The 27,857-nt window shown below is 39.2% G+C and overlaps 1 protein-coding gene across 4 annotated transcripts in view; it reads right to left on the bottom strand.

The window, feature by feature from the left end:
• The window catches only part of LOC138442597 (UDP-glucuronosyltransferase 2B17-like), a 52,139-nt gene that overhangs the window by 8,849 nt on the left and 15,433 nt on the right, over nt 1-27,857 (bottom strand). For 3 of the 4 annotated variants that reach the window (XM_069594277.1, XM_069594278.1, XM_069594275.1), the window contains 4 exons: nt 18,699-18,847; nt 16,739-16,870; nt 15,003-15,090; nt 12,911-13,130 (listed from right to left, as the gene is read on the bottom strand). In XM_069594277.1, the coding sequence (XP_069450378.1) occupies nt 12,911-13,130; nt 15,003-15,090; nt 16,739-16,870; nt 18,699-18,821 (563 nt within the window). In that variant the 5' untranslated portion in view covers nt 18,822-18,847. Of the gene's footprint in view, nt 1-10,862; nt 11,267-12,910; nt 13,131-15,002; nt 15,091-16,738; nt 16,871-18,698; nt 18,848-27,857 lie in introns of those variants that run through there. The other variant, XM_069594276.1, reaches the window with a different exon arrangement.

Below are 27,857 nucleotides of genomic sequence, written 5' to 3' on the forward strand. Positions count from 1 at the left end.
TATCAATAACTCAGGTATGCAGATGACACCAGTCTTATGGCAGAAAGCAAAGAGGAACTAAAGAGCCTCTTGATGAAGATAAAGGAGGAGAGTGAAACAACTGGCTTCAAACTCAACATTCAACAAGTGAAGATCATGGCATCCAGTCTCATCAGTTCAGTTCAGTCACTCAGTTGTGTCTGACTCTGTGACCCCATGGACTGCAGCATGCCAGGCTTCCCTGTCCATCATCATCTCCCATAACTTGCTCAAGCTCATGTCCATCATGTCTGTGAAGTCATCCAATCATCTCTTCCTTTGTCTTCCCCTTCTCCTCTTTCAGGGGTTAATAATCAGCTGCCTTTTGCTCTGGCTAAGCCCTAAGAAACACACCATGGGAAAAGAATAAAAGCAAAATATAGCAATACCATGTAATCTAAAAAAAAGTACATCAGTTTATTAGTTGGGATCATCATGGCCTGCTAAGCTAAGTAAAAACATAATGTGGACCTGGGAACACAGGTCAGCGCAAGTTCAGAACACTGCTTGTGCACAAACTAAGATGTTTCCCAAGGCATATTCGGGCCTAAGACCTATACCTGGGGATATTCCTTGTACAAGAACATAACAAAGATAGTTCAAAATAAACAATAAAATGAGAGATGTGACCAGGGACGTAGGAGGCTGATTTTATTGTGGCACAACAGATACTTTCTGCATGCCAAGACACTTAATAAAAGTGATGTGACTTTGAGGAACAAGTGGCCAAAGTATTGGAGCTTCAGCTTCAGCATCAGTTCTTCCAATGATAATTCAGGACTGATTTCCCTTAGGATTGACTGGTTTGATCTCTTTGCAGTCCAAGTGACTCTCACCAAAGCATCAAATCTTCAGTGCTCAGCTCTCTTTATGGTCCAACTCTTCCATCCATACATGAAACTGGAAAAACCATAGCTTTCACTAGAAGGACTGTGGCAAATAAAAGGGGAAACAATGGAAACAGTGACAGACTTTATTTTGGGGGGCTCCAAAATCACTGTGGATATGACTGCAGCCATGAAATTAAAAGACGATTGCTCTTTGGAAGAAAATCTATGACAGAATTAGGTACCATATTAAAAATCAGAGACATCACTTTCCCAACAAATGTCCAACTAGTCAAAGCTAAATTTTTTCCAGTAATCATATACAGATGTGAGAGGTGAACCATAAAGAAGGCTGAGCACTGAAAAAATGATGTTTTTCATCTGTGGCATTGGAGAAGACTCTTGAAATTCCCTTAAACTGCAAGGAAATCAAACCAGTCAATCCTAAAGGAAATCAATCCTAAATATTCATTGGAAGTATTGATGCTAAAGCTGAAGCTCCAGTACTTTGGCCACCAGATGGAGGAGCCAACTCACCTGAAAAGACTCAGATTCTGAGAAAGACTGAAGGCAGGAGAAGGGGGCGACAGTGGATGAGATGATTGGAGGGTGTCACTGATTCAATGAACATGAGACCAAAGGCCTGGAAATAGTTTAGAATGGGGATGCCTGGTGTGCTGCAGTCCATGGGATTACAGAGTTGGACACAACTGAGTGATTTAACAACAAAACATTGTTGCATTGTAGAAACTAATGTAACATTTTAAATCAGTTATCTCCCAATTAAAAATAGTTAAACAAAAAAGAGAGACACTGGTAAGTGACTTCATAGTGAAAAGTCATTCAATATTTAAAAAATTTAAATGTTTATAAAATAATTTTAATCTTTAATGTCAATGCATGTTTATAGATTTACACAAAATTAATAGTAAAAATTTATCTGATATATAGAAACATTTGTCCAACACTGGCAAATATTTTAATTTTTATATAGTTTCTTATTTCCAAAGAATATATATATGTTTTATTTATGTGAAACAAAGTTACATAATAAATGCAATCCTTCATTATTGAGAATTTATTTATTTGTCTATAATCACAGCTAACTACCATGTTGTACAATGTTTCCCAGAACTTATTTATTTTATTACTCAAAGCCTGTTCCCTATTACTCAAAGCTTGCCTCTCCACTCTTTCAACTCCTAGACCCTGGAAAACACCAGTCTACTCTGTACTTCTATGAGTTTGAATTATTAAGCTGCATGTATCAGTTCAGTTCAGTTCAGTCGCTCAGTCGTGTCCAACTCTTTGCGGCTCCATGAATCGCAGCACACCAGGCCTCCCTGTTCATCACCATCCCCCGGAGTTCACTCAGACTCATGTCCATCGAGCTGTGATGCCATCCAGCCATCTCAACCTCGGTTGTCCCCTTCTCCTCCTGCCTCCAATCCCTCCCAGCATCAGAGTCTTTTCGAATGAGTCAACTTTTCTCATGAGGTGGCCAAAGTATAAGTCATGCTAAATAATATTTGTCATTCACTGACTTACTTCACCTAGCACAATAACATGTTTTCAAATATGGAAGTATTTCTTTTGTCTTGTTTGCTAAATAATATTCTTTCGCATGCATACACCACATTTTCTTTATCTATTCATTCATTGAAAGACACTAAGGTTTAATTCATACCTTGATTTTTGTGAACAATACAGCAATTAGTACTGGGGTGAAGCTATCAAATTGCCAACATACGTTGGATCATCGGAAAAAGCAAGAGAGTTCCAGAAAACCATCTACTTCTCTTTTATTGACTATGCCAAAGCCTTTGACTGTGTGGACCACAACAAACTCTGGAAATTCTTAAATATATGGGAAAACCAGACCACCTGACCCGTCTGTTTAGAAATCTTAATGCAGGTCAGGAAGCAATGGTTAGAACTGGACATGAAACAACAAACTGGTTCCAAATAGGGAAAGGAATATGTCAAGGCTGTATATTGTCACCCTTATTTAATTTAACGTATATGCTCAGTACATCATGAGAAATGCTGAGCTGGATGAAGCACAATCTGGAATCAAGATTGCTGAAAAAAATATCAATAACCTCAGATATGCAGATGACACCACCCTTTTGGCAGAAAGTGAAGAAGAACTAAAGAGCCTCTTGATGAAAGTTAAAGTGGAGAGTGGAAAAGTTTGCTTAAAGCTCAACATTTAGAAAATTAAGATCATGGCTACCAGTCCCATCACTTCATGGAATACAGATTGGGAAACAGTGAAAACAGTGACAGACTATTTTGGGGGACTCCAAAATCACTGCAGATGGTGACTGCTGCCATGAAATTAAAAGACGCTTGCACCTTGGAAGAAAAGTTGTGACCAAGCCAGACAGCATATTAAAAAGCAGAGACATTACTTTGCCAACAAAGTCCATCCAGTCAAAGTTATGATTTTTCCAGTAGTCATGTATGGATGTGAAAGTTGGACTGTGAAGAAAACTGACCGCCGAAGAATTGATGCTTTTGAACTGTGGTGTTGGAGAAGACTCTTGAGAGTCCCTTGGCCTGCATGGAGATCCAACCAGTCCATCCTAGAGGAAATCAGTCCTGAATATTCATTAGAAGGACTGATGCTGATGCTGAAACTCCATTATTTTGGCCACTTGATATGAAGAACTGACTCAATGGAAAAGACCTTGATGCTGGACAAGATTGATGGTGGGAGGAGAAGGGGATGACAGAGGATGACATGGCTGCATGGCATCACTGACTCAATGGACATGAGTTTGAGAAAACAGGAGTTGGCAATGGACAAGGAGACCTGCCATACTGCACTCCATGAGGTTTCAAAGAGTCTCACACGACTGAGCAACTGAACTGAACTGAACTGAAGATGTCTCACCATATTCTGTTTTCTTTTCTTTAGATATGTAGCAGGAAGAGAGAACACTGAATAGTGGAGTGGTTCTACTATTGATCTTTTGAAAAGCTTCCGTACCTTTTTCCATAGTGGCTGCACCAATTTACATTCTCACCTGGAGTGCAGTGGAATTTTTCTTTTTCTAATTCCTCACCTCTTCAGTTCAGTTCAGTTCAGTTACTCAGTCAGTCATGTTCGACTCTTTGCGACCCCATGAATCATAGCACGACAGGTCTCCCTGTCCATCACCAACTCCCAAAGTTCACTCAAACTCATGTCCATCGAGCTGTGATGCCATCCAGCCATCTCATCCTCTGTCGTCCCCTTCTCTTCCTGCCCTAAATCCCTCCCAGCATCAGAGTCTTTTCCAATGAGTCAACTCTTCACATGAGGTGGCCAAAGTACTGGAGTTTCAGCTTTAGCATCATTCCTTCCAAAGAAATCCCAGGGCTGATCTCCTTCAGAATGGACTGATTGGATCTCCTTGCAGTCCAAGGGACTCTCAAGTCTTCTCCAACACCACAGTTCAAAAGCATTAATTCTTTGGCACTCAGCTTTCTTCACAGTCCAACTCTCACATCCATACATGACCACAGGAAAAACCATAGCCTTGACTAGAAAGACCTTAGTTGGCAAAGTAATGTCTCTGCTTTTGAATATACTATCTAGGTAGGTCATAACTTTTCTTCCAAGGAGTAAGCGTCTTTTAATTTCATGGCTGCAGTCACCATCTACAGTGATTTTGGAGCCCCCCAAAATAAAGTCTGACACTGTTTCTACTGTTTCCCCATCTATTTCCCATGAAGTGATGGGACCGGATGCCATGATCTTCGGAATGTTGAGCTTTAAGCCAACTTTTTCACTTTCCTCTTTCACTTTCATCAAGAGGCTTTTTAGTTCCTCTTCACTTTCTGCCATAAGGGTGGAGTCATCTGCATATCTGAGGTTATTGATATTTCTTCCGGCAATCTTGATTCCAGCTTGTGCTTCTTCAAGCTCAGCGTTTCTCATGATTTACTCTGCATAGAAATTAAATAAGAAGGGTGCCAATATACAGCCTTGACATATTCCTTTTCCTATTTGGAACCAGTCTGTTGTTCCATGTCCAGTTCTAACTGTTGCTTCCTGACCTGCATACAGGTTTCTCAAGAGGCAGATCAGGTGGTCTGGTATTCCCATCTCTCTCAGAATTTCCCACAGTTTATTGTGATCCACACAGTCAAAGGGTTTGGCATAGTCAATAAACCAGAAATAGATGTCTTTCTGGAACTCTCTCGCTTTTTCCATGATCCAGCAGATGTTGGCAATTTGATCTCTGGTTCCTCTGTCTTTTCTAAAACCATCTTGAACAGCAGGGAGTTCATGGTTCACGTATTGCTGAAGCCTGGCTTGGAGAATTTTGAGAATTACTTTACTAGCATGTGAGATGAGTGCAATTGTGTGGTAGTTTAAGCATTCTTTTGCATTGCCTTTCTTTGGAATTTGAATGAAAACTGAACTTTTCCAGTCCTGTGGAAACTGCTGAGTTTTCCAAATTTGCTGGCATATTGAGTGCAGCACTTTCACAGCATCATCTTTCAGGATTTGAAATAGCTCAACTGGAATTCCATCACCTCCACTAGCTTTGTTCATAGTGATGCTTTCTAAGGCCCACTTGACTTCACATACCAAGATGTCTGGCTCTAGATGAGTGATCACATCATCATGATTATCTGGGTCATGAAGATCTTTTATGTACAGTTTTCCGTGTATTCTTGCCGCCTCTTCTTAATATCGTCTGCTTCTGTTAGGTCCATACCATTTCTGTCCTTTATCGAGCCCATCTTTGCATGAAATGTTCCCTTGGTATCTCTAATTTTCTTGAAGAGATCTCTAGTCTTTCCCATTTTTTTCTTTTCCTCTATTTCTTTGCATTGATCGCTGAGGAAGGCTTTCTTATTTCTTCTTGCTATTCTTTGGAACTCTGCATTCAGATGCTTATATCTTTCCTTTTCTCCTTTGCTTTTCGCCTCTCTAATTTTCACAGCTATTTGTAAGGCCTCCTCAGACAGCCATTTTGCTTTTTTGCATTTCTTTTCCATGGGGATGGTCTTGATCTCTGTCTCCTGTACAATGTCACGAACCTCATTCCATAGTTCATCAGGCACTCTATCTATCAGATCTAGGCCCTTAAATCTATTTTGCACTTCAACTGAATAATCATAAGAGATTTGATTTAGGTCATACCTGAATGGTCTAGCAGTTTTCCCTACTTTCTTCAATTTGAGTCTGAATTTGGTAATAAGGAGTTCATGATCTGAGCCACAGTCAGCTCCCGGTCTTGGTTTTGTTGACTGTATATAACTTCTCTATCTTTGGCTGCAAAGAATATAATCAATCTGATTTCGGTGTTGGCCATCTGGTGATGTCCGTGTGTAGAGTCGTCTCTTGTGTTATTGGAAGAGGGTGTTTGCTATGACCAGTGCATTAGTCCTTCCAAAGAACACCCAGAACTGATCTCCTTTAGGATAGACTGGTTGGATTTCCTTGCAGTCCAAGGGACCTTCAAAAGTCTTCTCCTACACCACAGTTTAACAGCATCAATTCTTCGGTGCTCAGTTTTCTTCATCGTCCAAGTTTCACGGCCATACTTGACCACTGGAAAAACCATAGCCTTGACTAGACGAACCTTTTTTTGGCAAAGTAATATCTCTCTTTTCAATATGCTGTCTAGGTTGGTAATAATTTTCCTTCCAAGGAGTAAGCGTCTTTTAATTTTGTGGTTGCAATCACCATCTTCAGTGATTTTGCTGCCCAGAAAAATAAAATCAGCCACTGTTTCCCCATCTGTTTCCCATGAAGTGATGGGACCAGATGCCACGATATTAGTTTTCTGGATGTTGAGCTTTAAGCCAAGTTTTTCACTCTCTTCTTTCACTTTCATCAAGAGGCTTTTTAGTTCCTCTTTATTTTCTGCCATAAGGATGGTGTCATCTGCATATCTGAGGTTATTGGTATTTCTCCCAGCAACCTTGATTCCAGCTTGTGCTTCTTCCAGTCCAGCATTTCTCATGATGTACTCTGCAAAGAAGTTAAATAAACAGGATGCCAATATACAGCCTTGACATACTCCTTTTCCTATTTGGAACCAGTCTATTGTTCCATGTCCAATTCTAACTGTTGCTTCCTAACCCACATATAGGTTTCTCAAGAGGCAGGTCAGGTGGTCTGGTATCCCCATCTCTTTCACACTTTTCCACAGTTTATTGTGGTCCACACAGTCAAAGGCTTTGGCATTGTCAATAATGCAGAAATAGATGTTTTTCCGGAACTCTCTTGCTTTTTCCCATGATCCAGCAGATGCTGGCAATTTGATCTCTGGTTCCTCTGTCTTTTCTAAAACAAGCTTGAACATCTGGAAGTTTATGGTTCACATATTGCTGAAGCCTGGCTTGGAGAATTTTGAGAATTACTTTACTAGCGTGTGAGATGAATGCAATTGTGCAGTAGTTTGAGCATGCTTTGGCATTGGCTTTCTTTGGGATTGGAATGAAAACTGACATTTTCCAGTCCTGTGGCCACTGCTGAGTTTTCCAAACTTGCTAGCATATTGAGTGCAGCACTTTCACAGCATCATCTTTCAGGATTTGAAATAGCTCCACTGGAATGCTGTCACCTCTACTAGCTTTGTTCGTAGTGATGCTTTCTAAGGCCCACTTGACTTCACATTCCAGGATGTCTGGCTCTAGGTGAGTGATTACACGATCGTGATTATCTGCGTTGTGAAGATCTTTTTCGTACAGTTCTTCTGTGTATTCTTGCCATCACTTTTTAATATCTTCTGCTTCTGTTAGTTCCATCCCATTTCTGTCCTTTTTCGAGCCCATCTTTGAATGAAATGTTCCCTTGGTATCTCTAATTTTCTTGAAGAGAACTCTAGTCTTTCCCATTCTGTTTTCCTCTGTTTCTTTGCATTGATTGCTGAGGAAGGCTTTCTTATCTCTCCATTCTCTTCCTTGGAACTCTGCATTCAGATGCTTATATCTTTTGTTTCCTCCTTTGCTTTTCACTTCTCTTCTTTTCACAGCTATTTGTAAGGCCTCCTCAGATAGCCATTTTGCTTTTTTGCATTTCTTTTCCATGCAGAAGCACGCTGGCTGAGACAGACCTCAGAGAAGTGTGCCCGAGAGGAGCTACTGGAGTGGCCGAGAGGATCTTACCCCACGTCCGAGGTCAGAGGCGGAGGCCGAGACGAGCTACTACACACCCGAGGTCAGGGCAGTGGCCAGGAGGAGCTACCCCATGCCTGAGGTCAGGGAAGGCGGCCAAGAGGAGCAACCCTACGTCCAAGGAGCAGTGGATGCGCGGGCCAAGGAGGGTGGAGAGGAGCTACTCCTCACTTCTTAGACCGTGTCTTTTAATGATGGCCATTCTAAATGTTCCAAGCTGGCTTGAAACTCAACATTCAAAAAACTAAGAGTATGGTATATTGTCCCATCACTCTAAGGCAAATAGAAGGGGAAAATTTGGAAGCAGTGCTAGATTTTATCTTCTTGGGCTCCAAAATCACTGCAGATTGTGACTGCTGCCATGAAATTAAAAGACACTTGTCCATTCCAAGGAAAACTATGATAAACCTATACAGCACATTAAAAGGCAAGGATATCACTTTGTTGACAATGGCCCATATAGTCAAAGATATGGTTCTGCAGTAATCAGGTTTGAATGTTATTTCATACACGCATGCTCAGTTGTGTCATGCTCTTTTGGACTCCATGGATTAAAGTAGTCCAGGCTCTTCCATACATGGGATTTTCCAAACAAGAATACTAGAGTGGGTTGCCATTTTCTAAACCAAGGGAAGATTTTCCAAGCAAGAATGCTGAAATGGGTTCCCATATCCTACACCATGGTTTGATCACTCTCCTAGAGCCAGACATCATGGAGTGTGAAGTCAAGTGGGCCTTAGGAAGCATCATTATGAACAAAGCTAGTGGAGGTGATGGAATTCCAGTTGAGTTACTTCAAAACCTATAACACAACGCTGTAAAAGTGCTGCATTTAATTTGCCAGCAAATTTGGAAAATTCAGCAGTGGCCACAGGACTGGAAAAGGTCAATTTTCATTCCAGTCCCAAAGAAAGGCAGTAGCAAAGAATGTGCAAACTACTGCATAATTCTACTCACCTCACACACTAGCAAAGTAATGCTCAAAGTTCTCCAAGCTTGGCTTCAACAGTATATGAACTGAGAATTTCCAGATGTTCACGCCGGATTTTAAAAAGGCAGAAGAATGAGAGATGAAATTGCATTTATCTTGCTAGAAAACGAGAGAATTCCAGAAAAAAAAATTTACTTCTGCTTCATTGACTACACTAAAACCTTTGACTGTGTGGATTAAATCAAACTATGGAAAATTCAAGAGATGGGAGTACCAGACCATCTACCTGCCTCCTGCAAAACCTATATGCAGGTTGAAAAGCAACAATAAGAACCAGACATGGAAAAATGGACTGGTTTCAAACTGGGAAGAGTACTTCAAGGATGTATATTGTAAACCTGTTTATTTAACTTGTATGCATAGTACATCATGCAAAATGCTGGGCTGGATGAAGATCAAGCTGGAATCAAGATTGCCAGGAGAAATATCTATAACCTTAGATATGCAGATGACACCACCCAAATGCCAGAAAACAAAGAGGACATATTCTATTGATGACGGTGAAAGAGAAGAGAGAAAAAGCTGGCTTAAAGCTCAACATTCAAAAAATGAAGATCATGCCATCTAGTCCCGTCACTTCATGACAAATCGATGGGGAAACAGTGACAGATTTTATTTTCTTGGACTCCAAAATCACAGTGGATGATGAGTGCGGCCATGAAATTAAAAGAATCTTGGTCTTGGAAGAAAAGCTATGACAAACCTAGAGCGTATATTAAAAAGCATAGAAATTACTTTGCTGACAAAGGTCTATATAGTCAAACTATGGCTTTTCCCAGCAGTCAGGTATGGATGTGAGAGTTGGACCATAAAGAAGGCTTAGAGTCAAAGAATTGATGCTTTTGCACTTTGGTGTTGGACAAGACTTTTGGGAGTCCCTTGGTCTTCAAGGAGATCAAACTGGTCAATCCTAAAGGAAATCAATCTTGAATATTCACTGGAAGGACTGATAAAGCTGAAGCTCCAATATTTTGGCCACCTGATGTGAAGTGCTGACTCATTAGAAAAGACCCTGATTATGGGAAAGATTGAAGGCAGGAGGAGAAGGGGATGAAGAGGATTAGATGCTTAGATGCATCACTGTCTCAATGACATTAATTTGAGCAAGCTCAGGATATGGTGATTGGCAGAAAAGTCTGGGCTGCTGCAGTCCACAGGGTCTCAGAGCCAGATGCAACTGAGTGACTGAAAAATGCCATGAGATCTCCTGACTCAGGAATCGAACCTACATCTCCTGCAACAATTGCATCGGCCACTGGTTTCTTTACCACTGAACCATAAAGAAGGCTGAGCACCAAAGATTTGATGCTTTCTGATTGTGGTGCTGGAGAAGACTCTTGAGAGTCCCTTGGAGAACAAGGAGATCAAATCAATCAATCCCGAAGGAAATCAACTCTAACTATTCCTAGAAAGAGGGATGCTGAAGCTGAAACTCCAATACTTTGGCCATCTCATGTGAAGAACCGACTCACTGCAAAAACCTGATGCTGGAGCAGATTGAAGGGAAAAAAGAGTAGGGGGCAGCAGAGGAAGAGATGGTTAGATAGCATCTCACCTCAATGGGCATGTATTTGAGAACACTGTAGGAGATAGTGGAGAATGGAGGAACCTGTCATGCTGTAGTGAATGGGTCACAGTGTCAGACACAACTTAGTGACTGAACAACATCAACAACAATTCTAATAGGTGTGAGGTGGGATTTTGATTTGCATTTCATGATGCTTAGTAACATCAATCCCCTTTTCAAGTACCTGTTGACCATTTATATGTCTTCTTTGGGCAAATGTGTATTCAGTAACTCCATTCATTTTAAAAAAAATTTGCTATTGAGTAATATGTGTTACTTATATCTTTTATATATCAGTCTATATCAGATGTGCAATTTTCAAAATAATCTCCAATTTTGTACATTGACCTTTATTTTGTAAATCATTTATTTTTCTGTGTAGAAGCTTCTGAGCTTGATAAAGCCCCACCTGTTGTTTTGCATTGGTTACTTGTATTGTTGGTATCATATCCCAAAATTTCTTGCCAATACCCTTGTCAAGAAACTTTTCCTCCAGTTTTATAAGACATTTATGGCTTCAAGTCTTATGTTCAAGTCTGTAATCCATTTCTAGTCAAGTTTTGTAAGTAATGCAATGCGGTGGTTTAGTTGTTAAGTCATATCTGTCTCTTGTGACACCATGGAGAGTATCCAACCAGGCTCCTCTGTAGATGGGATTCTCCAGGAAAGAATACTGGAGTGGTTTGCTAATTCCTTCTCCAGGAGCTCTTCCTAACCCCAGAAATGAACCTTGGTCTCCTGCATTGAAAACAGATCTTTACCAACTGAGCTTTGAGGGAAGTAATGTAATATAAGGGTCCAAGTTTTATTCTCCTGCGTATGATTATTTAGTTTCCTTAGTACTACTTATTGAAGAGATAACACTTTTCCTATTGACTATTCTTTACTTTTTGTCAAATATTATTCAACTTTACATATAAGGGTTTGTATCAGGGCTCTCAATCCTGTCCATTGGTCTGTATGTCTATTTTTATGACAGTATCATCTGTTTAAAATTGCTATAACTTTGTAGTACAGCATTAAATAACAAGTGGGATGTCTCCAATGTCATTATTTGTTGGTACTGCTTTGGCTGTTTGAGATCTCTTGTGACTTTACACAAATTTAGAATTTGTTTTTCAATTTCTATGCCCCAGAAGGACTTAGAAATTGGTCATTCAATCCATTCTTCTTTTTCTGCCAAGAAACTCTTTCTAGCTGAAAGTTCTCTCTTGGTGATGAGTAATGCTGGCTTCGGAATGATGCTGGTAAAATAAACCTACCATCATTCTGTTCTTGTGTGATTTACTTCAGATTTTTTGTTCTACTGTGTTGCTAAAACTTCTTACATGGCCTTTAGGACACCCCAGAGATGATTTTGCTCATGGATAGTGTCCAGTTTTTATTCTCTGTCAGGGAACGAGGAGGCTGGGATCTTCCTCCTATTTATAAATTAGCAGAAGTAAGTTTTTAAACTGATAATTGTTATAACTATGCAGATCGTGACTGCAGCCATGAAGTTAAAAGACACTTGCTCCTTGGAAGAAAATCTATGACCAACCTAGACAGCAGTTAAAAAGCAGAGACATCACTTTGTCAACAAAATTCCGTCTAGTCAAGGCTATGGTTTTTCCAGTGGTCATGTATGGATGTGAGAGTTGGATTATAAAGAAAGCTGAGCGCCGAAGAATTGATGCTTTTGAACTGTGGTGTTTGAGAAAACTCTTAAGAGTCCCTTGGAGTGCAAGGAAACCCAACTAATCCATCCTAAAGGAAATCAGTCCTGAATATTCATTGGAAGGACTGATGCTGAAACTGAAACTCCAATACTTTGGTCACCTGATGTGAAAAACTGACTCATTGGAAAAGACCCTGATGCTGGGAAAAACTGAAGGTTGAGGAGAAGGGGAAAACAAAGGATGGCATCACTGATTCAATGGACATGAGTTTGAGCAAGCTCGGAGAGTTGATGTTGGACAGGGAAGCCTAGTGTGCTGCAGACCATGGGGTGGCAAAGAGTCAGACATGACTAAACGACTGAACTGAACTGAACTGACATGAGGAAAGCTGAGTGGTTTTTCATTGTATTCCCTAAATTCTTATAGTGGTAATATCTGGAATTTTTAAAAACTAATAAGTACCATTATTAATTTAAAAATTCATATATTTTTAACAATAGATCATTTCTTTAAATAAATGTAGTAATTCTTTGAGGTTATAATTTATCACCAAGTAGTGGTAGGTGACAAACTACCTTCACAAAATTTAGGAAGTATAAAATAATCTTATGTGATATTAGGTGTACTCTAAATTATGCAAAATTTGTCAATTTAAAATTATATAAAACCGATTGTTCTTTCAAAAACAAAATGATTGTTAGAAAAGAATATATTGTCTACTCACGAAGGGTTGTTAATAACTGCTTTCAATGCATTAAGTAGATCTGCACTTGTCAGTCTTTGCAAGTCTACTGCAACAGCTGCTCCTTTGGCTTTCATACGAGCAACATTATCATGCTGGTCACCAAACAAAGGAATTCCAACCATAGGGATCCCATGGTAAATAGCTTCATAGATCCCGTTGGTTCCACAGTGAGTGATAAAAGCTCTGGTTTTGGGATGACCTAAAAATTTAAAATATATATATATATATATATATATATGTATATACACACACACACACACACATATATTATTCTAAGTTATAAGAGTGTCAGAAACAGAAAATCATGACACTTACATAAGTCAAATTCTATTAGGTAACATCTTCTATATAATTCTGTGCCATGAGAACACATACACATTCTTATAAGCTCTGAAGAAAGCAGCAATTAATTACTGCAGGCTAACGTCCCATCACTTCATGGGAAATAGATGGGAAACACGGGAAATAGTGTCAGACTTCATTTGGGGGGGGGCTCCAAAATCACTGCAGATGGTGATTGCCACCATGAAATCAAAAGATGTTTGCTCTTTGGAAGGAAAGTTATGACCAACCTAGATAGCATATTCAAAAGCAGAGACATTCCTTTGCCAACAAAGGTCCATCTAGTCAAGGCTATGGTTTTTCCAGTGGTCATGTATGGATGTGAGAGTTGGACTGTGAGGAAAGCTGAGCGCTGAAGAATTGATGCTTTTGAACTGTGGTGTTGGAGAAGACTCTTGAGAGTCCCTTGGCCTGCAAGGAGATCCAGCCAGTCCATTCTGAAGGAGATCAGCCCTGGGATTTCTTTGGAAGGAATGATGCTAAAGCTGAAACGCCAGTACTTTGGCCATCTCATGCAAAGAGTTGACTCATTGGAAAAGACTCTGATGCTGGGAGGGATTGGGGGCAGGAAGAGAAGGGGACAACAGAGGATGAGATGGTTGGATGGTATCACCGACTCGTTGACATGAGTTTGAGTGAACTCCGGGAGATGGTGATAGACAGGGAGGCCTGGCGTGCTGCTATTCATGGGATTGCAAAGAGTCGGACATGACTGAGCGACTGAACTGAACTGAACTGAAGTATAATTAGTGATTCCAGCAATTAAGTCATTCCACAGACAAGAAGGTTCCTGCAGAATATATGGTGGAGAGTACTTGTCATTTGACAAGTTGTTGCAGGAAAAATATATCAATAAAAAAGAAGGGAGAGACTGAAGAAATTAATATTTTTGTAGATGTGAAAGGGGAGGGGAGATGTGCAGTATTTCAATATGAGAATGTTGGCATAACAAGCTAAAAAGATAAGCTACATTAGTTCATGGTGTACTGTGTTTAAGAAAATAGGATTTGCACTTGAATTTATACTAATATGCAGCCATTTATTATACATGAAATATAAATGAAATGGTTGCCAGATTTTATTTTTTCCATAGAGAAGAGAGATGTGAGAAAATTGGTGAAGAAAATCAGGAGTGTGCTGCAGTATTCTATACAAAAGTTAATGAAACCTTGTCTAAACATACTTTCTCTGACCTTGATCCTGAGGAGGGAGAGATTATGTCATAAATGAGAGAGCCATAAATTTAATATTTATGTTAGAGTTTGACAAAGATCCTTGACCAAGGTCTAGTCAGGTTCCTCTGAACTCTTCTCAACTGCAATTTGATTTTGTGGCTCCACTATCTCTGCATTACCCAATTTTAGCAAGCATTCTACTAGGTCAGTTGAACTCTGCAATTTTCCATCCAATGAACTTCTACTATGTTCTTTTGTGATAAATTCCCCATTTTTCTTTCTGCATACAAATTGTTTCCAGTCTCTCTGTTTTATTTTAAAAGTCCATTGCACTAATAACTATACTTATAGTGATGGTCTTGAATAAATGTGCTTTACAGTCTTTAATAAGTGTCATGAATAAACCTTTCTTTCAAAACTCCTGAAGCAATGTGAAGATTTATTAAAGTTTTTTTTCCTTATTTTAAATACAAATTTGTTGATATCTGTTATTGAATAATCATTCAGATTATACCTCACTCAGCTCTGTTTATGTTTCTTCTCTTTGGTCTTACCAAGAAGATCATTCTGTGGAATCCATTCATATAGCCGGGTATTGGCTCCTAGTGTTTCTGGTTTCTTTCCTGTGTATCTCCACAGAACCTATTAAGATAAATGTCTTTATCAGAAGATTTTAGAATCACATCCTATCAGAAGTTAACCTACCCTGATGACTCAGATGGTAAAGAATTTTCCCACAATACTGAAGACCAGGGTTTTATCCGTGGATCAGGAAGATCCCCTGAAAAAGGAAATAGTAATCCATTCTAGTATCCTTACCTGGAATACTCCATGGATGGAGGAACCTGGCAGGCTATAGTCTATGGGGTTGAGAAGAGTTAGACATGACTGAATGACTTCACTTCAATCAAATTTGATGCCTCCAGGTAATGCACAAGCAAACTGAGTTCATATGTGATTAGGTAATGAATGTTTTTAAACCATAAACATTACAGCCATGTTTTCAAAGGCTTGCAAAGATCCTAGTCAATAGTCTTTCATCTTTGAGTTAATTCTAACTTAACCAAATGAAGAAAAATGATGAAGATGTACATGAAGAATGACAATCTGAATCTGAAAGAGCTACATACTGGTGTTACTAGGCCACTCTGGTAAAGGGGTTTTTTGAAAGAAAGATTTCAGAGGCAAGAGGACGGATGTTATTTACCTCTTTTGAACTATTGTTTATATACTTATCATTAATGTAGACTCATACAGTAAAATATTCATAATCATATTTATCATTTTAAAGTATTCTAAGTCTGGAGTTTGGTGGCATTAAAAACATCCACAAGGTGTAACCATCAACTGTATGGCATGGCATCCAGTTGCACAGTTGTGTCCGACTCTTTGTGACCCCATGGACTGCAGCCTGCCAGGCTCCTCTGTCCAAGGGGATTCTCTAGGTAAGATTACTGGAGTGGGTTGCCATGCCCTCCTCCAGGGGATCTTCCTGACCCATTGGAGTTGGTGATGGACAGGGAGGCTTAGCATGCTGCAGTCCATGGAGCAACAAAGAGTTGAACATGACTGAGTGACTGAACTGAACTGAGAAAAAAGATCACTCAGTTAAAACCTAAAATGGTATCAATAAAAAGTTATAGTTTGCTGGAGCATTGTAAAGTATAATCCTAAATCTTTTACTGTATTGTTAAAGTTTTAAATGTTGAAGAATCACTATTTAGGATTTCATTTAGGATTATTTTTAGGATTCATTATTTAGCATTTTTAGAAGAATCATTATTTAGGATTATTTTTAGAATCTAGGCTCTTATTTCCAGGTTCAATTATGACAATGATCAAAATCAGTAATTACTAGAAAATATAGTCCCAAGACATTCTGAGAATCAAACCTATTATTTTGAATATCTTTTCCTTTATTCTCTGTCATGTTATTTGCAACTTGTTTATATGCTTCAGATTTAAAGAAATATAAGAATAGCAAAAAGTGTTACATTACATGGATGCCTTAAAACCTAATGCACAAAGCTGACTGATGGTTTAACAGTAGCAAATGATTAATTTTCATTTATTATTTAAAGATGATAATGCAATAGAATTTCCTTAATAAGGCCAGGTTTAAAGCAAGACAGCAATCAAATATCCCCTTTTATCATTTACGCACTTTCATTAGAACTCACTTGAGACTAACAATATCAATACCCTTTCCTACATTTTACAAGTATACTTTTATTATGAACTTCATGGATTTTAAAACAGTTGTCTCTGAAAAAAAAAAATATTATCTGACCTTCTGTGGAATCTGGGCAAGGGCTGATGCAATCATATTAGACTTTTCTTCTGAGAGGTTTTTGATCATTGACCCCAGAGTAAACACCACAACTCCATCTTCTCCAGAGCTTTGAACAAACTCTTCGAGCTCCTATGAAGAAAACAGTCTTTGTAATATAAAAGCTTACAGTTATAATAGATGTCACACTCTTCTCAATGTGTCTGATTTATTAGAACAATTCTGTACTTTCATATATTAATGATTTCAGTGTATAATAGATGGCAAATTAAAAATTATTGTTACTAAAGGCTCATTTAGTAAAGCATATTTGAGGTATGAGTTTGTCTTTGGCATGTGTTTGTGTTTACAAATTATTGACTGCCTGTTATCTTTTGCCATTTGCTGAGCTCTTTACATATAACATTTAACTAAGATATATGGTGATTTTATGAGATATGTACACATTTTCAGATGGGAAATCTACCTCCCTAAGGTTAAGTAATTGGTCCAAATCTACACAGCAGTAGCTGGCAGAGAAAATTTCTACGTTTAAGTTAAATAGCTCTGGTGCTGCAATTTTTATTTAGCCTTAGATGCTAATAAGGTTGTTTTCATTTTTTCTGCTGAATCACGGTCAGTACAATGACACAATGTTGGTATATTTACTTTTCTCTGTTTTCTAAATTTCTATTTGCTTTTATTTTGATTATATTTGTTTTTTAATATAAGCTTCCACATATACAATTAGGAATGAGGTAGCCATGTAACTCCTGACCAGACAAGTAATGCAGAAATACCTATAAAGCATACTCTGAGGATGATAGGAATTAGTAGAAATATATAGCTTTGAATTGAAAATAAAAACAACATATATAATCATACTGAAATAAATCTTTTTATCCTCTGTTTAAATACTATCGAAACTAAGCCAATTAAGTATGACCAAAAAAAAAAAAAAAGTGTGCGAGGCATGAAATGGAAAGACAGGGAAGATATTTATATTAAGCGACTTCTCACATGGTTATTGGAGAAGGAAATGGCAACCAATTCCAATAATCTTGCCTGGAAAATCCCATGAACAGAGAAGTCTGGCAGATTGCAGTATATGAGGTCGCAAACTGTCAGACAACACTGAAGCGACTTAGCTCACACACATGGTTATGGAGGATGTCAAGTTTAATCTGCAGAACAGTACATTGGGCTGGAGACTCAAACAGCCACAGCTGTAGTTCAAGTCTGAAGGTTGACTACCAGCATAATTCAGTCTTTTGTTCTAGTCACATCTTCAACTAATTGAATGAGGTTTACCCACATAATGGAGAGTAATTTGTTTAATCAAGGTCCGCATCTATAAAAGTTGATTTCATCTAAAAATAGCCTCTCAGTAAGTTCTAGAAAAATGTTTGTCTAAACACCTGGTTTCCTGGCCAGGTAAGTTGACACTTAAAATTAACCATTACACTATGTTGGGAGATGATTTGACTTGAGATATAATGATATTTTTATGTTCAATTATAGCATAGTATCTGTAAGATACTAGGAAATATTTTAAAATTTATATAAAACACATTTTCATGAATAGTTAATGGACTTTGAACAAGAAAAGAAAATTTTGAGGACTACTTCCTTAGATAATAATACATAATCCAAAATAAAGGCTACTCATCTTCTTACTGTAGTGTATAGTCTAAGAAAATAATGACCATTAAATTCTATGTCTGTGTTCTCTGTTTGGGGATCAAATATTGTTAACAATAAACCAGAAATCATTTTAAGAGATAAATACTCATAGTTGGGTTGGGAAGATCCTGTGGAGAAGGGAATGGCAATTCCACTCCAGTATTCTTACCTGGAAAATTCCATGGACAGAAGAGCCTGTTGGGTTACAGTCCATGGGGTCGCAAAGAGTTGGGTATGACTGAGTGACTAACACTTCACATTTCATTCATGTAAGACAATAATAAGCACATTTAATTACCTTAGGTAGGGGCTTTGCAGGCTTGCAGTGCAGTCCTCCAACAAATTCAGTATTAGGTAAGTAAGGTTGAGGAAATTCAAAATCCCAGTAACTTCGAAACAACCACATGTCAGCTTTCCCCATAGTCTCACATAGTGTGGTAGGTTTTCCTGAATAAAAATGAAGGACAATAGAGGGAAAGGAATCTGATATGTTAAATGAGAGATATATCTTCACCTAATTTTCTAAGTAAATTCTTAAAGACCAATACTGAACCTATGCAACCCAGGTTAAATCAATTGGCCTTTTACCCTGAAGAGTACACATAGTCAGATTATGAATAAATAAGCAGAGATTTTGGCTTCCCTTGTGATTCAGCTAGTAAAGAATCCGCCTGAAATGCCAGAGACCTGGGTTCGATCCCTGGGTTGGGAACATCCCCTTGAGAAGGAAAAAGCTACCCACTCCAGTATTCTGGCCTGGAGAATTCCATGGACTTGTACAGTCCAAGGGGTCACAAAGAATCCAACAGGACTGAGCGACTTTCACTTTCAAACACAGATTTAAGTATGGAGCAAGCCAAAAGCCTGTTGCTTTCTCTCTGTCAATGGAGTCTTTCATCTTGATCTAACCCTGAGCCCACTGAGGTGCTCCTGTAAGTACAAGAAACAGGTAGTGATTCTCAGCCTTCTGTGGTAGAGTCGCACCTTTTTTTCTGGAATTCCAATTTATCTCATCCTCATTGCTCCAAAAGCCTCTGATTATGTTGAAAAACAACTTGCGTTTTATCCATCTTTTTTTCTATTATTTTCAAGTGTGTTGTCACAACTAATTACATTCTGAGTACTTTTAATACAATTCTTAAAATGATTGTCTCCTTTGCTATAGTAAATGAAATTTCCTATTTTACAAGATTTTGTCCTCTTTGGTGAAAATATTGCACTGCATAATAATCTAGTGGTGAAATAATTTCTATTTTATAGTGAATCTTACCCAGAGTTTTGGTGTCCTTTAGAAATATGTGCTTCATGTCACTGATAGGAGGAAACCATAGCCATGTAGTTTCTCACTACATGGCTTTTTAAATATTTTCTGTGATGTTCTAAGTGTGCTAAAGTTTTGATTAGAGAATATAAGGGATTTTGAACTCTTAGGAAGATGTATCTGCATAACAGATCAAGGCAAATCTCAGTAAATGAGCGGTTTTATTCTGGTAATTGCAATATCCACTTTCATACTCCACACATATCTTTAGGAAAATGTACATAGGTTTTACTTTGTCATTTATATTTTAATTTACTCTGAACTTTTGAGATAATATACTTTGAAGTTAATTGTTAATTGTTATATGTCTGTCTGATAGAAAATACCATCTCCCAAATCATGATTCTATTGCTCTATATGGTATTTTTTGACCATTGTTTTCTCTAACCTACTATTCTTATCCTAAAATTCTTTTATCTCCTAAAAGTTTTATAGAGAGTTTATCAAGTTTTTAAAATGAATGCTGTCATTCTTGGTTATTTTCTCATTAATTATTTGAACTTAACTATGACATGCTTTAATGAATAATTTATAAATTATTTATTAATTCATATTTTATACAGAAATTTATATCCATGCATATATTTATTGTATGTTGATATATTTTATATGTATAAATGTATATTAATTAATATATTTATAATTTTATTGATAAAATTTCCTAATTATGCATTGCAACCAAGCCAGGCTTCAGCAATGTGAACTGTGAACTCTCTGATGTTCAGGCTGGTTTTACAAAAGGCAGAGGAACCAGAGATCAAATTGCCAACATCCGCTGGATCATGGAAAAAGCAAGAGAGTTCCAGAAAAACATCTATTTCTGGCTTATTGACTATGCCAAAGCCTTTGACTGTCTGGATCACAATAAACTGTGGAAAAGCGTGAGAGTGAGGGAAATACCAGACCACCTAATCTGCCTCTTGAGAAATCTGTATGCAGGTCAGGAAGCAACAGTTAGAACTGGACATGGAACAACAGACTGGTTCCAAATAAGAAAAGGAGTACATCAAGGCTGTATATTGTCACCCTGCTTATTTAACTTCTATGCAGAGTACATCATGAGAAACACTGGACTGGAAGAAACAGAAGCTGGAATCAAGATTGCTGGGAGAAATATCAATAACCTCAGATATGTAGATGACACCACCCTTATGGCAGAAAGTGAAGAGGAACTAAATAGCCTCTTGATGAAAGTGAAAGAGAACAGTGAAAAAGTAGGCTTAAAGCTCAACATTCAGAAAACGAAGATCATGGCATCTGGTCCTATCACTTCATGGGAAATAGATGGGGAAACAGTGGAAACAGTGTCAGGCTTTATTTTTTTGGGCTCCAAAATCACTGCAGATGGTGACTGCAGCCATGAAATTAAAAGATGCTTACTCCTTGGAAGAAAAGTTATGACCAACCTAGATAGTATAGTCAAAAGCAGAGACATTACTTTGCTGACTAAGGTCTGTCTAGCCAAGGCTATGGTTTTTCCTGTGGTCATGTATGGATGTGAGAGTTGGACTGTGAAGAAAACTGAGCACCGAAGAATTGATGCTGTTAAACTGTGGTGTAGGAGAAGACTCTTAAGAGTCCCTTGGCCTGCAAGGAGATCCAACCAGTCCATTCTGAAGGAGATCAGCCCTGGGATTTCTTTGGAGGGAATGATGCTAAAGCTGAAACTCCAGTACTTTGGCCACCTCATGCAAAGAGTTGACTCACTGGAAAAGACTGTGCTGCTGGGAGGGATTGGGGGCAGGAGGAGAAGGGGACGACCGAGGATGAGATGGCTGGATGGCATCACGGACTCGATGGACGTGAGTCTGAGTGAACTCCGGGAGATGGTGATGGACAGGGAGGCCTGGCATGCTGTGACTCATGTGGTCGCAAAAAGTCGGACACGACTGAGCAACTGAACTGAACTGAACTGAACTGAATATATAATATAATGAAAATTTTAAATTCTGAATAGCCAAATTATATCCATAACTTATAGCATTTTAACACTGATGAGAATAAAAAGAAATGTGTTTCTTCTATTTACCAAGTATTTATTAAATATAAGACCTAAAACCATAAAATTACTCAAAGAAAACAAAGGGAAATAATTCTTGACGTTCATAGTGTCAATGAATTTCGATATGATACCTAAAGTATAAGTGGGCTTCCCTGGTGGCTCAGCTGGTAAAGAATCTGCTTATAATGTGGGAGACCTGGGTTTGATCCCTGACTTAGGAAGATCCTCTGGAGAAGGGAAAGGCTACCCACTCCAATATTCTGTCCTGGAGAATTCCAGGACTGTATCTTGATATTAAGAGAGTGAAGTAGAAGGATGTGCGCTCATCTTCTCCTGTGTGAACTCTAAAACTGCAACTAGCTGCTAAACAACCATTGACAGGAGAAGGTTGGATTCCCCCCCAAAAGAAGATACACCAGGTCCAAGGGCAAAGGAGAAGCCCCAACAAGACAGTAGAAGGGGGAAAATTGCAGTTAGAATCAAATGCCATACTAACCAGAAATACTTGGAGGGCTCAAACAAAATCTTGTGCACACCAAGACCCAGAGGTCCCAATGAAACTGAGCCAGAACTGCCCTTGATTGTCTCCTGCCCTTGATTGAGTTATAGGTCAGCAGTGGCCTGCTGCAGTGACAGGGACTATGACTGCAGCAGACCTGTGTCATGCACCATGTGGCATAAGCCCTCTTGGAGGAGGTCACCATTAGCCCCACCATAGAGCTGGTGAGCTGATGAGAACCCCCAGGGAATATAACTTTGGAGGTTAGTGGGACATCATTATAGAACTTTCTATAGTGTTCTTCCACAGGATTGGAGAAACAGACACTTGGAGAGCACAAAAAACAATCTTGCAACACCAGCAACCGGGAGAAATGAGTAGTGTCCCCACAAGAGACTGAGTCAGACTTGCCTATGAATGTTGAGGAGTCTCCAGTGGAGGCATGGGTTTGATGACCAGTAATGTTAAAGATTTTGGCACCTGATGTGAAGTGTTGACTCATTTGAAAAGACCCTGATGCTAGGAAAGATTACAGGTGAGAGGAGAAGGGGATGACAGAGGATGAGATGGTTGGATGGCATCGCCAACGCAATGGGCATGAGTTTGAGTGAACACCAGGAGTTGGTGATGGACAGGGAGACCTGGCATGCTGTAGGCCATGGGGTGGCAAAGAGTCTGACACAACTGAGTGACTGAACTGACTGACTGACAATGCTGAGGAAGATGAATTTGAATGGTTCTATGATGACCTACAAGACCTACAAGAACTAACACCCAAAAAAGATGTTCTTTTCATTATAGGGGACTGGAATGCAAAAGCAGGAGGTCAAGAAATACCTGGAGTAACAGGCAAGTTTGGCATTGGAGTACAGAATTAAGCAGGGCAAAGGCTAATAGAGTTCTGCCAAGAGAATGCATTGTTCATAGAAAACACCCTCTTCCAACAACACAAGGAAAGACTCTACACATGCATAACACCAGATGGTCAAAACCAAAATCAGATTTATTATACTCTGCAGTGAAAGATGGAGAAGCTCTATACAGTCAGCAAAAACAAGACTGGAAGCTGACTGTGACTAAGATCATGAACTCCTTATGGCCAAATTCAGATAAATCGAAGAAAGTAGGGAAAGCCACTAGATCATTCAGGTATGACCTAAATCAAATTCCTTACTATACACTGGAAGTGAGAAATAGGTTCAAGGGATTAAATCTGTTAGACAGAGTGCCTGATGAACTATGCTTAGAGGTTCCTGACATTGTACAGGAGACAAGGATCAAGACCATCACCACGAAAAGAAATGCAAAAAGCAAAATGGTAGTCTGAGGCGGCCTTAAAAATAGCTGTGAAAAGAAGAGAAGCAAAAAAAAAAAAAAAGAGAGAGAGAGAGAGACAGAGAGAAAAAGAAAGATATATCCATCTGAATGCAGAATTCCAAAGAATAGCAAATAGAAATAGGAAAGGCTTCCTTGGGGATCCGTGGAAAGAAATAGAGAAAAACAAAATAATGGGAAAGACTAGAGATCTTTTCAAGAAAATTAGAGATACCAAGAGAACATTTAATGTAAAGATGTGCTCAATATAGACCAAAAAATGGTATGAACGTAATAGAAGAAGAAAATATTAAGAAGAGAAGGCAAGAATATACAGAAGAAGTATACAAAACAGATCTTCACGACCCAGATAATCATGATGGTGTGATCACTCAGCTAAAGCCAGATAATCTGGAATGCGAAGTCAAGTGGGCCTTAAAAAGCATCACTACGAAGAAAGCTAGTGGAGGTGATGGAATTCCAGTTGAGCTATTTCAAATGAAAGATGATGCTGTGAAAGGGCTGCACTGAATATGCCAGCAAATTTGGAAAACTCAGCAGTGGCCACAGGACTGGAAAAGTCAGTTTTCGTTCCAATCCCAAAGAAAGGCAATGCCAAAGAATGCTCAACCTACTGCACAGTTGCACTCATCTTACACACTAGTAAAGTAATGCTCAAAATTCTCCAAGCCAGGCTTCAGCAATATATGAACCGTGAAATTCCAAATGTTCAAGCTGATTTTAGAAAAAGCAGAATAACCCGAGACCAAATTGCCAACATCTGCTGGATCATGGAAAAGGCAAGAGAGTTCCAGAAAAACATCTATTTCTGGTTTATTGACTATGCCAAAGCCTTTGACTGTGTGGATCACAATAAACTGTGGAAAATTCTGAAAGAGATGGGAATACCAGACCACCTGACCTGCCTCTTGAGAAATCTGTATGCAGGTCAGGAAGCAACAGTTAGAACTGGACATGGAACAACAGACTGGTTCCAAATAGGAAAAGAAGTATGTCAAGGCTGCATATTTTCACCCTGCTTATTTAACTTCTATGCAGAGTACATCATGAGAAACGCTACGCTGGAAGAAGCACAAGCTGGAATCAAGATTACCCAGGAGAAATATCAATAACCTCAGATATGCAGATGACACCACCCTTATGGCAGAAAGTGAAGAGGAGCTAAAAAGCCTCTTGATAAAAGTGAAAGAGGAGAGAGAAAAAGTTGGCTTAAAGCTCAACATCCAGAAAACGAAGATCATGGCATCTGGTCCCATCACTTCATGGGAAATAGACGGGGAAACAGTGGAAACAGTGTCAGGCTTTATATTTTGGGGCTCCAAAATCACTGCAGATGGTGATTGCAGCCATGAAATTAAAAGACGCTTACTCCTTGGAAGGAAAGTTATGACCAACCTAGGTAGTATATTCAAAAGCAGAGGCATCACTTTGCCAACAAAGGCCCATCTAGTCAAGGCTATGATTTTTCCTGTGGTCATGTATGGATGCGAGAGTTGGACTGTGAAGAAAGCTGAGCACTGAAGATTTGATGCTTTTGAACTGCGGTGTTGGAGAAGACTCTTGAGAGTCCCTTGGCCTGCAAGGAGATCTAACCAGTCCATTCTGAAGGAGATCAGCCCTGGGATTTCTTTGGAAGGAATGATGCTAAAGCTGAAACTCCAGTACTTTGGTCATCTCATGCGAAGCATTGACTCATTGGAAAAGACTCTGATGCTGGGAGGGATTGGGGGCCCAAGGAGAAGGGGATGACCGAGGATGAGATGGCTGGATGGCATCACGGACTCGATGGATGTGAGTCTGAGTGAACTACAGGAGTTGGTGATGGACAGGGAGGTGTGGCGTGCTGTGATTCATGGGGTCGCAAAGAGTCAGACACGACTGAGAGACTGAACTGAACTAAATTGAACACAGCCCCACCCATCAGGAGAAAATTGGATTAAAGTTTGACTGAGTATGGCCCCGCACATTAGAACAAGACCCTGTTTCCCCCACAATTAGGCTCTCCCATCATTTCAGTTCAGTTCCCTGGCTCAGTCATTCCTGATTCTTTGCGACCCCATGAACTGCAGCACACCAGGCCTCCTGTCCATCACCAACTCACGGAGTCCACCCAGACCCACGTCCACTGAGTCGATGATGCCATCCAACCATCAATTTGAGATTAATGCAGTCTCAAAAACGACAGAATGATCTCTGTTCGTTTTCAAGGCTAACCATTCAATATCATGGTAATCCAAGACTCTCCCATCAGGAAACTTCATAAGCCTTTTATCCTTATTCATTAAAGGGCAGGCAGAATGAAAACCAGTCATACAAAACAAATAAAAGTGACATGGACCACAGCCTCGTCTAACTCAATGAAACTGTGAGCCATGACATTTAGGGCTGCACAGACGGAGTGGTCATGATGGAAAGTTCTGACAAAATGTAGTCCACTAAAGAAGAGGATGGCAAACCACATAAATTTTCTTTCCTTGAGAACGCCATGAGCAATATGAAAAGGCAAAAAGATATGACACTGGAAGATGAATACTTCAGTCTGGTAGGTGCCCAATATGCTACTGAAGAAGAGTGGAGAAATAACCCAAGAAAGAATGAAGTGATGGACCAAAAGCAAAAACAATGCCCAGGTGTAAATGTGACTGGTTATTGAAGTAAATCTGATGCTGTAAAGAACAATATTGCACCAGCTCAGTTCAGTTCAGTCAGTCAGTCATGTCTGACTCTTTGGGACTCCATGGACTTCAGGACACCAGGCTCCCCTATCCATCACCAACTCTTAGAGATACTCAAACTCATGTCCATTGAATCGGTGATACCATCCAACTGTCTCATCTTCTGTCATCCCCTTCTCCTCCCTTCAGTCTTTCCCAGCCCAAGGTCTTTTCAAATGAGCCAGTTTTTCACATCATTGAAGTTTCAGCTTGAGCATCAGTCCTTCCAACAAATATTCAAGACTGATTTCCTTTAAGATGGACTAGTTGGATCTCCATGTAGTCCAAGGGACTCTCAAGAGTCTTCTCCAACACCACAGTTCAAAAGCATCAAAAGCATTCTTCAGTGCTCAGATTTTTTTAGAGTCCAACACTCATATCCATATATTACTACTGGAAAACCCATAGTTTTGACTAGATGGGCCTTTGTTGGCATGGAAATGTCTCTGTATTTTAATAAGCTGTCTAGGTTGGTCATAATTTTTCTTTCAAGGAGCAAGCGTTCTTTTAATTTCATGGCTGCAGTCATCACCTGCAGTGATTTTGAAGCCCCCAAAATTAAAGTCTGTCACTTTTTCCACTGTTTTCCTATTTGCCATGAAGTGATGGGATTAGATGCCATGATCTTAGTTTACTGAATGTTGAGTTTTAAACAAACTTTTTCACTCTCTTCTACTACTACTACCTCTACTTCTGCTTTATTGACTATCTCAACGCCCTTGACTGTGTGGATTACAAAATAATGGAAAAATTCTTCAAGAGATGGGAATATCAGACCAACATACTTGCCTCCTGAGAAATCTGTGTGCAGATCAAGAAGCAACAATTAGAACTGGATATGGAATGACAGACTTGTTCCAAATAGGGAAAAGAGTATGTCAAAGTTGTATACTGTCACCCTGCTTATTTAACTTATATGCAGAGTACATCTTGAAAAATGCCAGGATAGATGAAGCACAAGCTGGAATGAAGATGGCAGAGACATATATCAATAACTTCAGATATGCAGATGACACCACCATCCTGGCAGAAAGCCAACAGTAACTAAGGAGACTCTTAATGAAAGTGAATGAGGAGAGTGAAAAAGTTGTCTTAAAACTCAATATTCAAAAAATGAGGATCATAGCACCTAGTCCCATGACTTAATGGCAAATTGATGGTGAAACAATGGAAACACTGAGAGACTTTATTTTGGGGGGCACCTAAATCACTGTAGATAATGATTGCAGAAATGAAGTTAAAAGATACTTGCTCATTGGAAGAAAAGCTATGAACAACCTAGACAGCATGTTAAAGTCCAGAGACATTACTTTTCTGATAATGGGCCATCTAATCAAAGCTATGGTTTTTCCAGTAGTCATGTATAAATGGATTTGGACTGTAAAGAAAACTGAGCACTGAAGAATGGATAATTTTGAACTGTGGTGTTGGAACAAATTCTTGAGCGTACCTTGGATTGCAAGGAGATCAAACCCGTCATTCCTAAACGAAATCAGTCCTGAATATTCATTGGAAGAAGTGATGCTGAAGCTGAAGCTCCAATACGTTGGCCACCTGATGCAAAGAACTGACTCACTGGAAATGAA

This window comes from Ovis canadensis, chromosome 6, assembly GCF_042477335.2.
Source record: "Ovis canadensis isolate MfBH-ARS-UI-01 breed Bighorn chromosome 6, ARS-UI_OviCan_v2, whole genome shotgun sequence".
In the NCBI taxonomy this organism is placed as follows: Eukaryota; Metazoa; Chordata; class Mammalia; order Artiodactyla; family Bovidae; genus Ovis; species Ovis canadensis.